This window comes from Sprattus sprattus, assembly GCF_963457725.1.
Source record: "Sprattus sprattus genome assembly, chromosome: 1".
In the NCBI taxonomy this organism is placed as follows: domain Eukaryota; kingdom Metazoa; phylum Chordata; class Actinopteri; order Clupeiformes; family Clupeidae; genus Sprattus; species Sprattus sprattus.
The window spans coordinates 49,972,239-49,986,404 of NC_137920.1; the positions used below are offsets into that span (position 1 = coordinate 49,972,239).

Sequence of the window (14,166 nt, forward strand, 5' to 3'; positions counted from 1 at the left end):
TGCAACGTAGTTCCATCCCTTTTTTACACAGCAGTTTCAAGTCAGAGATGGGTGGGTGCTTCCACAACACATTAACGGAAATGGCAGTAGTCTTAGGCCCTCAGTGTCATCAAGATTAACCCAACATTTCAGCATACCGCTTAAATAAGTGCACTGACTAACTACCACAGAGGAATTGTGAATCAAATATGACACAACATTTTTTTTAAGTCCTGACTGCACTCAACACAAAAGGCAGACATGCAGAGAAGGGCAGGTAAGTTGTTCCCAAAAGGGGGTGGACAAACAAACAGACAAAAACTAACACAAAACAGAACCAAATAAACAAATCACTCCCTACGGCCGTACTTTTCCTGGGATGTAGTTCCGGTCAATAGTCTCGTCCTGAAGAAACATATGTAGGCAGCGCTCATTCTGGGCCAAGGGATGCCCCGCAATTCTGATAAAGAAAAAAAACAACAGCAACAATAACCATGAATACAAGAGGAATGTTCAGCGCCATGTCCTCAGTGAACGTGTGCATGTTTTTATGTGGTCTGTGTTGAAGTATCTGCAAAGTATCTGCAAAGACTTCTTGAAATGATGACACTCATCACCTCTGACGGTCGTTTTTAATTGTCCTAGCCATTTACAACTCATTCACATGGGTCACTCACATGATGCAGCAACTATATCAAAGGTTACCCTTCAGCTCCAATAAAGCCAGAGTAGTTCAGGGTTGTCCAGGGTCAATATGAATAGCCAATGAAAGGTTATGGGTTTTCCGCTTGTACAGCTTTTAGCTCCATAATGTCTGTCTATGGTGTGTAATCTTGCCTCTGGTATTTTGGGCTTGGGAAGAAAGGAATTAGGGATGTCGTTAGACTATTTGTGTTTCTTGGCTAAGGCAGTGCCAGAACTGCGAGCACCTCTCAAGCTCAGACATGCAAACTCAATGTTTATGCTCTATGCTTGTAATAATAATAAGAACTAAAAAAATGGAAGGCTAAAGCCCAAGTGTGCCTCCTGCACTGTGACTGTGTGTGTGTGTGTGTGTGTGCAGGCATAAGTTTCACTTCCGGTTGCAATGAGGTTGCAAAAGTGGCCCACAAAAAAAACCTTGGCTACTGAATCTGCAGATTATGCCCTTCTAAACAACATGGCACCATAATCTCCCCATGTGACAAAAGCCAATTTGGTGCTGAGAGTTTTGAAGGCCAGTACAGACCTCAGATTTGCGACAAGATGAACTTGAAGACAGAGATTTGAGACAAGATGAACTCGAAACCGTCAACTGCTTGGAACAAAGCATTCTAAAAACCACCAGGGGGTGGTCGGGTTGTTGTTTAGACCGCTGAGACATCTTGCAACAGCACCAACGCCTTTCTTACACCACTTGTTGCAGCCAGATGTGAACTAACTAAGTGAAGTTAGCCAGCAAAGGTACCCAACAAGCTTACAGTCAGGTACAAGTGTTTTAAGTTGCGACTTCATTTTGACACAACAAATCTTTTGCTACTGCACCTGCAACGGCTTGCATCAATTCATTTTCACTACTGCAAAACGGTTTTGTCTTGTCGCAAATCTTTGGTGGAATTGGCCTATAGGCACACACAATCTATCAACAGCCTAGCATGAATGCTGCAAAAATGATCTGAAATAGGGCTAACTAATGAAATTCAATTTTGGAGAATACATAGCAAATCTTGTGTGACATGCAAACTTCAACATTCAAGGTTTAGTTTATATTGTAAACAAAAATATCAATATAAAACATACAAAAGTTGTATATGTACAATGAGAAAGTATGTGTCTCAGTACTTTGAATGTATTAAATTACTTACTTATTTCCACTTGGCCGTTTATTTTAACAGGAGTGCAAACCACACCTTGCCCATAAATACACATCAGTTTATTTTTAAGGGAGTCGGACAACAGCACCTACCTGTTGACGAACTGCTCAAGGCCAGATCTTCGCTCCTCAATGAAGGCATCTTCGAAAATACCCTCATCTCCACGGAAGGGCAGCTGTCTCTTCAAGGCCTTTCCTGGCAAGGGAGGGACAACAATCTGCAAGAGAATGAGTAATTACGTATTATATTACCAAAAAGACACTTTCAGTTTAGTCTACTCTGACAAGAATGACTTACTTTCAGGAGGAAGAACCACAAGTGGATAAGATACTCACTAACTGATGTATCCAATAAAACAAAATGTATTCAGTGATTCACCTGAGAGTGGGTATGGACACTAGCCATATGGAAAATTATTCTAGAGTATAGTCTATTTTTTCACCGAGATCACACTTCCACATATATATTTGGCTAGGCTCCAAGGTTAGACATTTGATGAAAGATAGCCAAGAAGAACTTTCAGCTGTGGTGACACTGCAAGTCTTCTGATGATCACAGTGGGTCTGATGCAGTAAATATTGATGCTCACATCTGTGATATATGTGACTGAAGACCTACTGCCAATTTTTTCAACAGTCACTGATCTTCTGTGAGACTGTATCTGAAGAGATGTATCCTTGGAGTGGAATGGTGTTGTACACCTGTACAACAAGAAATGAAGGTGTTCCATTTTCCTAATTTAATATTTCTACACGCATTTCACCATGTTTTGTGGGTAATCATGTTTCTTTTTGGTTTGCTTATCTTCAAATGGTCAGAAGAATCCTACGTTGTGCTATAGGTAGACATTGCCAAGGAATTCGATGACCTACCCATATTGGGTATAACTGCACTCTTTCTTATCCTTAAACAATTGCTCCTGGATACCATAGTAATTACAGTGCATGAAATGCCCTGTATTGTTATTCCTAGGCATTTTCTTCTTCTTCTTCTTACCTTTTTCTGCGATGAATTCAGCTCGAACCGCTTAACTTAGAAACTTCGTTCAAACTTTGTCGCGTAGGTCTTGTACAGGACACTTATGCTATGTATTTTTCACTTTTCTAAACTTTATACTTTTTAAGATATTAAAGAAAAACGAATATCAATTTTCCCATTGACTTACATTGGGCCATTATGACATCATAACTAGAAAATGCATTTCCTGAAGGAAATACCAGTGCATGAAATGCAAAAGTTAAGAAAGAACGAATAAAAGAAAAGTGAAAGAAGGAAGGAAGAAAGGAAAGAACAGTAAAAGAAGGAAAGAAGAGTTGAAGAAGGAAAGAAGAAAGGAAATAAGAGTGGAAGAAAGAAAGAAGAAGGGGAGAAGAAAGGAAAGAAGAGTGAAGAAAGGAAATTAGAGTGGAAGAAGGAAAGAAGAGTGGAAGAAGGAAAGAAAAGTGGAAGAAGGGAAGAAGAGCCGAAGAAGATAAGAAGAAAAGAAAGAAGAGTGAAAGAAGGAAAGAAGAAAAGAAAAAGGTAAGAAGAGTGGAAGAAGGGAAGAAGAAAGGAAAGAAGAGTGGAAGAAGGAAAGAAGAAAGTAAAGAAGAGTAGAAAGAAGGAAAGAAGAAAGGAAAGAAGAGAGGAAGAAACAAAGTAAGGAAAGAAGAGTGAACAAGAGTGGCTCTGGGTAAAGACAGTAAAGAGAGTGAAAATATTGAAAGAAGGAGAAAAGAGTGAAGCAGAGAGATGGAGTGTGAGAGAAAGTAGAGTGAGAGTGATAGAGAAAAAAAAAAGTAGAGTATGGAAGGTGTCTATTAATATTCCTAGTTATACAGTTGAATGGAGAGGTACAGAGAGAAGAGGACCCTTGGAGGCTTGCCGCAGGTGTCAGTGAAGCACAGGTGCAAGCCAGCTTAATTACAGTGCATGAAATGCCCTGTATTGTTATTCCTAGGCTTCTTCTTCTTCTTCTTCTTCTTCTTATTCTTGTTACCTTTTTCTGCGATTAATTCAGCCCGAACCGCTTAACGTAGAAACTTCATTCAAACTTTGACGCGTAGGTCTTGTAAACGACACTTATGCTATGTATTTTTCACTTTTCTAAACTTTATACTTTTTAAGATATTAAAGAAAAACAAATATAAATTTCTCCCATTGACTTACATTGGGCCATTATGACATCATAATAGGGTCTTTAAACTGGCTTGCACCTGTGCTTCACTGACAGCTGCACCAAATCAAAGGAACCTCTACTCTCTCTGTCCCTCTCAATTTAACTGTAACTAGGAACATTAAGACACCATCCATTCTCTACTTTTTTTTCTCTCCATCTCTACATCTTTCTCTCTCAGTCAACTTTCTCTCACCCTCAATCTCTCTTCTTCACTCCATTTTTATCTCCTTTTTTCAATATTTTCACTCTCTCTTTATCTCTTCATCCAGAGCCACTCTTGTTCACTCTTCTTTCCTTCTTCCACTCTTCTTTCCTTTCTTATTTTCTTCTTTCACTCTTCTTTCCTTTGTTCTTTCCTTCTTTCACTCTTCTTTCTTTTCTTATTTCCTTCTTCCACTCTTCTTTCCTTCCTTCACTCTTCTTTCCTTTCTTCTTTCATTATTTCACTCTTCTTTCTTTTCTTCTTTCCTTCTTCCACTCTTCTTTCCTTTCTTCACTCTTCTTTCTTTTCTTCTTTCCTTCTTTCACTCTTCTTTCCTTCTTCCGCTCTTCTCTCCTTTCTTCACTCTTCTTTCCTTTTGTCTTTCCTTCTTCCACTCTTCTTTCCTTTCTTCTTTCCTTCTTTCACTCTTCTTTCTTTTCTTCTTCCTTTCTTAACCTTTGCATTTCATGCACTGGTATTTCCTTCAGGAAATGCATTTTCTAGTTACCCTATTATGATGTCATAAGCAATGTAAGTCAATGGGAAAATTTAGATTCGTTTTTCTTTAATAACTTAAAAAGTATAAAGTTTAGAAAAGTGAAAAATACATAGCATAAGTGTCCTTTACAAGACCTACGCGACAAAGTTTGAATGAAGTTTCTACGTTAAGCGGTTCGAGCTGAATTAATCGCAGAAAAAGGTAAGAAGAATAACTAGAAAATGTATTTCCTGAAGGAAATACCAGTGCATGAAATGCAAAAGTTAAGAAAGGAAGAAGAAAAGAAAGAAGAGTGAAGAAAGGGAAGAAGAGTGAAGAAAGGACAGAAGGAAAGAATAGTTGAAGAAGGAAAGAAGAAAAGAAAGAAGCATGAAAGAAGGAAAGAAGAAAGGAAAGAATAGTGAAAGAAGGAAAGAAGAAAGGAACGTGGAAGAAGGAAAGAAGAGTGAACAAGAGTGGCTCTGGATAGAGAGAAAAAGAGAGTGAAAATATTGAAAAAAGGAGATAAAAATGGAGTGAAGAAGAGAGATTGAGTGTGAGAGAAAGTAGACTGAGAGGGATAGAGAGAAAGATGGAGAGAAAAAAAAGTTGAGAATAGAAGGTGTCTTAATGTTCCTAGTTACCGTTAAATTGAGAGGGACAGAGAAGAGGTTCCTTTGATTTGCCGCAGGTGTCAGTGAAGCACAGGTGCAAGCCAGTTTAAAGACCCTATTATGATGTCATAATGGCCCAATGTAAGTCAATGGGCACATTTTGATTCGTTTTTATTTAATATCTTAAAAAGTATAAAGTTTAGAAAAGTGAAAAATACATAGCATAAGTGTCCTTTACAAGACCTACGCGACAAAGTTTGAATGAAGTTTCTACGTTAAGCGGTTCGAGCTGAATTAATCGCAGAAAAAGGTAACAAGAATAAGAAGAAGAAGCCTAGGAATAACAATACAGGGCATTTCATGCACTGTAACTAGAAAATGCATTTCCTGAAGGAAATACCAGTGCATAAAATGCAAAGGTTAAGAAAGGAAGAAGAAAAGAAAGAAGAGTGAAAGAAGGAAAGAAGAAAGGAAAGAAGAGTGGAAGACGGAAAGACAAAAGGAAAGAAGAGTGAAGAAAGGAGAGAAGAGTGGAAGAAGGAAAGAAGAAAGGAAAGAAGAGTGAAAGAAGGAAAGAAGAAAAGAAAGAAGAGTGAAGAAAGGAAAGAAGAGTGGAAGAAGGAAAGAAGAAAAGAAAGAAGAGTGAAATAATGAAAGAAGAAAGGAAAGAAGAGTGAGGAAGGAAAGAAGAGTGGAAGAAGGAAATAAGAAAAGAAAGAAGAGTGAAAGAAGGAAAGAATAAAGGAAAGAAGAGTGTAAGAAGGAAAGAAGAGTGAAGAAAGGAAAGAAAAGTGGAAGAAGGAAAGAAGAGTGGATGAAGGAAAAAAGAAAGGCAAGAAGAGTGGAAGAAGGAAAGAAAAATGGAAGAAGAAAATAAGAAAGGAAAGAAGAGTGTAAGAAGGAAAGAAGAGTGGAAGAAGGAAAGAAGAGTGAACAAGAGTGGCTCTGGATGAAGAGATAAAGAGAGAGTGAAAATATTGAAAAAAGGAGATAAAAATGGAGTGAAGAAGAGAGATTGAGTGTGAGAGAAAGTTGACTGAGAGAGAAAGATGGAGAGATGGAGAAAAAAAAAATAGAGAATGGATGGTGTCTTAATGTTCCTAGTTACAGTTAAATTGAGTAGGACAGAGAGAGAAGAGGTTCCTTTGATTTGGCACAGGTGTCAGTAAAGCACAGGTGCAAGCCAGTTTAAAGACCCTATTATGATGTCATAATGGCCCAATGTAAGTCAATGGGAGAAATTTATATTCGTTTTTCTTTAATATCTTAAAAAGTATAAAGTTTAGAAAAGTGAAAAATACATAGCATAAGTGTCGTTTACAAGACCTACGCGACAAGTTTGAATGAAGTTTCTACGTTAAGCGGTTCGGGCTGAATTAATCGCAGAAAAAGGTAACAAGAATAAGAAGAAGAAGAAGAAGCCTAGGAATAACAATACAGGGCATTTCATGCACTGTAACTAGAAAATGCATTTCCTGAAGGAAATACCAGTGCATGAAATGCAAAAGTTAAGAAAGGAAGAAGAAAAGTGAAAGAAGGAAAGAAGGGTGGAAGAAGGAGTGAAGAAAAGAAAGAAGAATGGAGAAAGAAAAGAAAGAAGAGTGAAAGAGTGAAAAAAGAAAGGAGAGAAGAGTGGAAGAAGGACAGAAGAAAAAGTGAAAATATTGAAAAAAGGAGATAAAATGGAGTGAAGAGAGATTGAGAATGAGATAAAGTAGACTGAGAGGGATAGAGAGAGAGATGGAGAGAAGAAAAGTAGAGAATGGAAGGTGTCTTAATGTTACTAGTTACAGTTAAATTGAGAGGCACAGAGAGAAGAGGTTCTTTGGATTTGGCGCAGGTGTCAGTGAAGCACAGGTGCAAGCCAGTTTAAAGACCCTATTATGATGTCATAATGGCCCAATGTAAGTCAATGGGAGAAATTTAGATTCGTTTTTCTTTAATATCTTAAAAAGTATAAAGTTTAGAAAAGTGAAAAATACATAGCATAAGTGTCCTTTACAAGACCTACGCGACAAAGTTTGAATGGAGTTTCTACGTTAAGCGGTTCGGGCTGAATAAATCGCAGAAAAAGGTGAGAAGAATAAGAAGTAGAAGCCTAGGAATAACAATACAGGGCATTTCATGCACTGTAATAAGAAGAAGAAGCCTCGGAATAACAATACAGGGCATTTCATGCACTGTAACTAGAAAATGCATTTCCTGAAGGAAATACCAGTGCATGAAATGCAAAAGTTAAGAAAGAACGAATAAAAGAAAAGTGAAAGAAGGAAGGAAGAAAGGAAAGAACAGTAAAAGAAGGAAATAAGAGTTGAAGAAGGAAAGAAGAAAGGAAAGAAGAGTGAAGAAAGGAAAGAAGAGTGGAAGAAAGAAAGAAGAGTGGAAGAAGGGAAGAAGAAAGGAAAGAAGAGTGAAGAAAGGAAATTAGAGTGGAAGAAGGAAAGAAGAGTGGAAGAAGGAAAGAAAAGTGGAAGAAGGGAAGAAGAGCCGAAGAAGATAAGAAGAAAAGAAAGAAGAGTGAAAGAAGGAAAGAAGAAAAGAAAAAGGTAAGAAGAGTGGAAGAAGGGAAGAAGAAAGGAAAGAAGAGTGGAAGAAGGAAAGAAGAAAGTAAAGAAGAGTAGAAAGAAGGAAAGAAGAAAGGAAAGAAGAGAGGAAGAAACAAAGTAAGGAAAGAAGAGTGAACAAGAGTGGCTCTGGATAAAGACAGTAAAGAGTGAAAATATTGAAAGAAGGAGAAAAAAAGAGTGAAGCAGAGAGATGGAGTGTGAGAGAAAGTAGAGTGAGAGTGATAGAGAGAAAAAAAAGTAGAGTATGGAAGGTGTCTATTAATATTCCTAGTTATACAGTTGAATGGAGAGGTACAGAGAGAAGAGGACCCTTGGAGGCTTGCTGCAGGTGTCAGTGAAGCACAGGTGCAAGCCAGTTTAATTACCCTATTATGATGTCATAATGGCCCAATGTAAGTCAATGGGAGAAATTTAGATTCGTTTTTCTTTAATAACTTAAAAAGTATAAAGTTTAGAAAAGTGAAAAATACATAGCATAAGTGTCCTTTACAAGACCTACGCGACAAAGTTTGAATGAAGTTTCTACGTTAAGCGGTTCGGGCTGAATTAATCGCAGAAAAAGGTAACAAGAATAAGAAGAAGAAGCCTAGGAATAACAATACAGGGCATTTCATGCACTGTAACTAGAAAATGCATTTCCTGAAGGAAATACCAGTGCATGAAATGCAAAAGTTAGGAAAGGAAGAAGAAAAGAAAGAAGAGTGAAAGAAGGAAAGAAGAAAGGAAAGAAGAGTGGAAGAAGGAAAGAAGAAAGGATAGAATAGTGAAGAAAGGAGAGAAGAGAGGATGAAGGAAAGAAGAGTGAAAGAAGGAAAGAAGAAAAGAAAGAAGAGTGAAGAAAGGAAAGAAGAGTGAAAGAAGGAAATAATAGTTGAAGAAGGAAAGAAGAAAGGAGAGTGAAGAAAGGAAAGAAAAGTGAAAGAAGGAAAGATGAGTGGAAGAAGGAAAGATGAGTGGAAGAAGGAAAGAAGAGTGAAAGAGAAAGAAAATATTGAAAAAAGGAGATAAAAATGGAGTGAAGAAGAGAGATTGAGTGTGAGAGAAAGTAGACTGAGAGGGATAGAGAGAAAGATGGAGAGATGGAGAGAAAAAAAGTAGAGAATGGAAGGTGTCTTAATGTTCCTAGTTACAGTTAAATTGAGAGGGACAGAGACGAGGTTCCTTGGATTTGGCGCAGCTGTCAGTGAAGCACAGGTGCAAGCCAGTTTAAAGACCCTATTATGATGTCATAATGGCCCAATGTAAGTCAATGGGAAAATTTCGTTTCGTTTTTATTTAATATCTTAAAAAGTATAAAGTTTAGAAAAGTGAAAAATACATAGCATAAGTGTCCTTTACAAGACCTACGCGACAAAGTTTGAATGATGTTTCTACGTTAAGCGGTTCGGGCTGAATTAATCGCAGCAAAAGGTAACAAGAACTAGAAAATGCATTTCCTGAAGGAAATACCAGTGCATGAAATGCAAAAGTTAGGAAAGGAAGAAGAAAAGAAAGAATAGTGAAAGAAGGAAATAAGAAAGGAAAGAAGAGTGGAAGAAGGAAAGAAGAAAGGAAAGAAGAGTGAAGAAAGGAGAGAAGAGAGGATGAAGGAAAAAAGAGTGAAAGAAGGAAAGAAGAAAAGAAAGAAGAGTGAAGAAAGGAAAGAAGAGTGGAAGAAGAAAAGAAAGAAGAGTGAAGAAAGGAAAGAAGAGTGAAAGAAGGAAAGAAGAAAGGAAAGAAGAGTGGAAGAAGGAAAGAAGAAAGGAAAGAAGAGTGAAGAAAGGAGAGAAGAGAGGATGAAGGAAAGAAGAGTGAAAAAAGGAAAGAAGAAAAGAAAGAAGAGTGAAGAAAGGAAAGAAGAGTGGAAGAAGAAAAGAAAGAAGAGTGAAGAAAGGAAAGAAGAGTGAAAGAAGGAAATAGTAGTTGAAGAAGGAAAGAAGAAAGGAAAGAAGAGTGAAAGAAGGAAAGAAGAAAGGAGAGTGAAGAAAGGAAAGAAAAGTGAAAGAAGGAAAGAAGAGTGGAAGAAGGAAATAAGAAAGGAAAGAAGAGTGGAAGAAGAAAAGAAAGAAGAGTGAAGAAAGGAAAGAAGAGTGAAAGAAGGAAATAATAGTTGAAGAAGGAAAGAAGAAAAGGAAAGAAGAGTGAAAGAAGGAAAGAAGAAAGGAGTGAAGAAAGGAAAGAAAAGTGAAAGAAGGAAAGAAGAGTGGAAGAAGGAAAGATGAGTGGAAGAAGGAAAGAAGAGTGAAAGAGAAAAAGAGTGAAAATATTGAAAAAAGGAGATAAAAATGGAGTGAAGAAGAGAGATTGAGTGTGAGAGAAAGTAGACTGAGAGGGATAGAGAGAAAGATGGAGAGATGGAGAGAAAAAAAGTAGAGAATGGAAGGTGTCTTAATGTTCCTAGTTACAGTTAAATTGAGAGGGACAGAGAAGAGGTTCCTTTGATTTGGCGCAGCTGTCAGTGAAGCACAGGTGCAAGCCAGTTTAAAGACCCTATTATGATGTCATAATGGCCCAATGTAAGTCAATGGGAAAATTTCGATTTGTTTTTATTTAATATCTTAAAAAGTATAAAGTTTAGAAAAGTGAAAAATACATAGCATAAGTGTCCTTTACAAGACCTACGCGACAAAGTTTGAATGAAGTTTCTACGTTAAGCGGTTCGGGCTGAATTAATCGCAGAAAAAGGTTTCCTTCTTTCACTTTTCTTTCCTTTCTTCACTCTCCTTTCTTCTTTCCTTCTTTCACTCTTCTTTCCTTTCTTCTTTCCTTCTTCAACTATGATTTCCTTCTTTCACTCTTCTTTCCTTTCTTCACTCTTCTTTCTTTTCTTCTTCCACTCTTCTTTCCTTTCTTCACTCTTCTTTCTCTTCTTCTTTCCTTCTTTCACTCTTCTTTCCTTCTTCCTCTCTTCTCTCCTTTCTTCACTCTTCTTTCCTTTCTTCTTTCCTTCTTCCACTCTTCTTCCCTTTCTTCTTTCCTTCTTTCACTCTTCTTTCTTTCCTTCTTTCACTCTTCTTTCTTTTCTTCTTCCTTTCCTAACTTTTGCATTTCATGCACTGGTATTTCCTTCAGGAAATGCATTTTCTAGTAGGGTCTTTAAACTGGCTTGCACCTGTGCTTCACTGACACCTGCGCCAAATCCAAGGAACCTCTTCTCTCGGTCCCTCTCAATTTAACTGTAACTAGGAACATTAAGACACCTTCCATTCTCTACTTTTTTTTCTCGCCATCTCTCCATCTTTCTCTCTATCCCTCTCAGTCTACTTTCTCTCAGACTCAATCTCTCTTAATCACTCCATTTTTATCTCTTTTTTTCACTCTCTCTTTATCCAGAGCCACTCTTGTTCACTCTTCTTTCCTTCTTCCACTCTTCTTTCCTTTCTTCTTTCCTTCTTCCATTTTTCTTTCCTTCTTCCACTCTTCTTGCCTTTCTTTTTTTCCTTCTTCCACTCTTCTTTCCTTCTTCCACTTTTCTTTCCTTTCTTCACTCTTCTGTCCTTTCTTCTTTCCTTCTTCCACTCTTCTTTCCTTCTTCTTTCCTTTCTTCTTTCCTTCTTTCACTCTTCTTTATTTTTTTTCTTTCCTTCTTCAACTCTTCTTTCCTTCTTTCACTCTTCTTTCTTTTCTTCTTTCCTTCTTCAACTCTTCTTTCCTTTCTTCACTCTTCTTTCCTTTCCTCTTTCCTTCTTCCATTCTTCTTTCCTTTCTTCTTTCCTTCTTTCACTCTTCTTTCCTTCTTCCACTCTTCTTTCCTTCTTCCATTCTTCTTTCCTTCTTGCACTCTTCTTTCTTTTCTTCTTTCCTTCTAACACTCTTCTTTCCTTTCTCCTTTCCTTCTTTCACTGTTCTTTCATTTCGTCTTTCCTTCTTCCACTCTTCTTTCCTTTCTTCACTCTTCTTCCTTTTCTTCTTTCCTTCTTCCACTCTTCTCTCCTTTCTTTTTTCACTCTTCTTTCTTTTCTTTTTCCATTCTTCTTTCTTTTCTTCACTCCTTCTTCCACCCTTCTTTCCTTCTTTCACTTTTCTTCTTCCTTTCTTAACTTTTGCATTTCATGCACTGGTATTTCCTTCAGGAAATGCATTTTCTAGTTAACATTAATATTAACAAACATGTGTATGAACACAAGGATGGGCGGGGAGTAAATGTTGAATCAATTGACCATACAGACAAGGAAATGGTTCCCGAGACATATACATTATTTAACTTCTGTTCCAGGTTGAGGAAGCTAAATCTTTCCATCCATTTTGCCTTCTCTGCGGAAGGATTGGCTGCAAGTGAACAGATATGCGTCTCTGAAAAATGTATTGCACGTCAAGTTCCCAGTTAAGTGTTGCAATTTAAAAAAGGAGGCATCATGAACTTACTGCGTAACCACTTTTCGGGGAAATATTCCCTTAGGAAAGTTTAGACATTTCCTTTACTTAGTGCACTCTTTGCGATTAATAACGTCGCCTCTCGACAACTATTCGCCGCTTACCTTGCTGTCTCGCTCGAGTTCATTTTTCAGCCACTCGAAGTCACTGTATCGTCTTCGCACAGAGGAATCCTTCATCTTAAAAATTGGGAGGTTTGTCTGCAATAAAATCACAAATACGTGATATCAAGACTTGGTGTGGCATTATTCTAAACAACTGGAAAGAATGTGTGAGTTTTACAGAAAAGGGCAAGCTAAATTGGCTAGCGTAAGGCTACACTTATGTTGTTGACTAAATTAGCTAATGTTAACCTAGCAGGCTAACGTTAGCCTATAATCGTTTCGTCATGGCTGGGAAGCCTAATTATACAGTGAAATTTGAGCTTTAACTTGCTTCGTGTCCTGACACAGTCCATAACAGGTATGTTTTACTTCAATTAAGTTAGCTAGCTAATATTTGCTAAGGCCCTTGTGCAAGTAGCTAGGGTCAAACTACCTTGCTAGCTAGCTATCCTAAAGGGTCAATTATAAAGTCTGTCTAACTAACGTTGGCTAGCAAGACAATGGTACAATTGCTGGCCCATTTGAACATATGGGTTCTGTTGTCTGTTTCTGGTTGTTATTTCCATTCGAACAGGATCTGTCTGACACCCCTTCTAACCACACCTAGGATAGTAAGCCACAGCTTGCAATTGACCATCGATGCTAGCTAGGTATAAACGGACGTCAGCGATAGAGGTGCAAAGCGCTTCTTGGCTAGATGTGTCACTACATTGATATCTAATGTATAAGTGTATTATAACATCAGATGACACGTTGACTTTATGGATTTATATTGCAATAAAGGTCAAGTAACTTGTTGGTCCTGCAGGGTAGCTAGATATAATTCGGGCCAGACTTCACCCAAGACCTCGATTCAAATGACATTTTAATTCGCTTACTAAGACTGTTACGTTAAGTTAGCAACATTATAACTTACCTTCATTCGGACCTCGTATGTGGTGAAACGGTTTCGCCCAACACCGACGGTTTGAGGATCATAAACGTCGATTTCAAGAAAGTTACTGGGTGGACCATAGGCGTCCGTGAGATCCTGAGGTTTTGAGTTTAACCGGCGAGTATCTGCGACCGTAGGCTCTGACATTTTTGACAGACTAACGATAGCTAAGTTAGCTGTCTTCTGAAACGTTGTCTTGAAAGCTAACGTTTCCTCCTTAAACAGCTCAGGCTAGACCGCACACTACAGATACAAACTATTTAAGACATCAGATCTCTCGGAAAAGATGAATTTGCAAGCTTTGTCTAAAATAATGCGACTCAGCAATCCAACAGGAAATCCTTACTCATAGACCCAACCTGAAGTCGAGGTTGCAGTGGAATGGGATGTGTGGTCCCACCCACTTCTCAGCAGCCAGTGGTGCCCGTGCCGTAATCATTCGTAAAGAATGCACCAATAACATGACCATAGTTTTTTTCTCTCACAGAGTAAAACTGTCTTGGAGAAACACTTGCTCTGTGAATAATGATTATAGTTATTACAGTGCATGAAATGCCCTGTATTGTTATTCCTAGGCTCCTTCTTCTTCTTCTTCTTCTTGTTACCTTTTTCTGCGATTAATTCAGCCCGAACCGCTTAACGTAGAAACCTCATTCAAACTTTGTCGCGTAGGTCTTGTAAACGACACTTATACTAGGTGTTTTTCACTTTTCTAAACTTTATACTTTTTAAGATATTAAAGAAAAACGAATATAAATGTCTCCCATTGACTTGCATTGGGCCATTATGACATCATAATAGGGTCTTTATGCTGGCTTGCACCTGTGTTTTACTGACACCTGCGCAAAATCCAAGGAACCTCTTCTCTCTGTCCCTCTCAATTTAACTGTAACTAGGAACATTAAGACACCATCCATTCTCTAT

General features: G+C 37.9%; 1 protein-coding gene across 1 annotated transcript; it reads right to left on the bottom strand.

Moving 5' to 3' along the window:
• Positions 1-336: 336 nt before the first annotated feature.
• LOC308360331 (sorting nexin-12-like) lies at positions 337-13,547 on the bottom strand (the record flags this gene model as incomplete). The annotated part of the gene is made up of 4 exons (XM_080832175.1): positions 13,225-13,547; positions 12,309-12,404; positions 1,925-2,049; positions 337-439 (listed from the first exon to the last, which is right to left on the bottom strand). Exons 1-4 carry the CDS (start codon positions 13,387-13,389, stop codon positions 337-339), a joined length of 489 nt encoding a protein of 162 aa, XP_080688301.1. The 5' UTR covers positions 13,390-13,547.
• Positions 13,548-14,166: the final 619 nt, after the last annotated feature.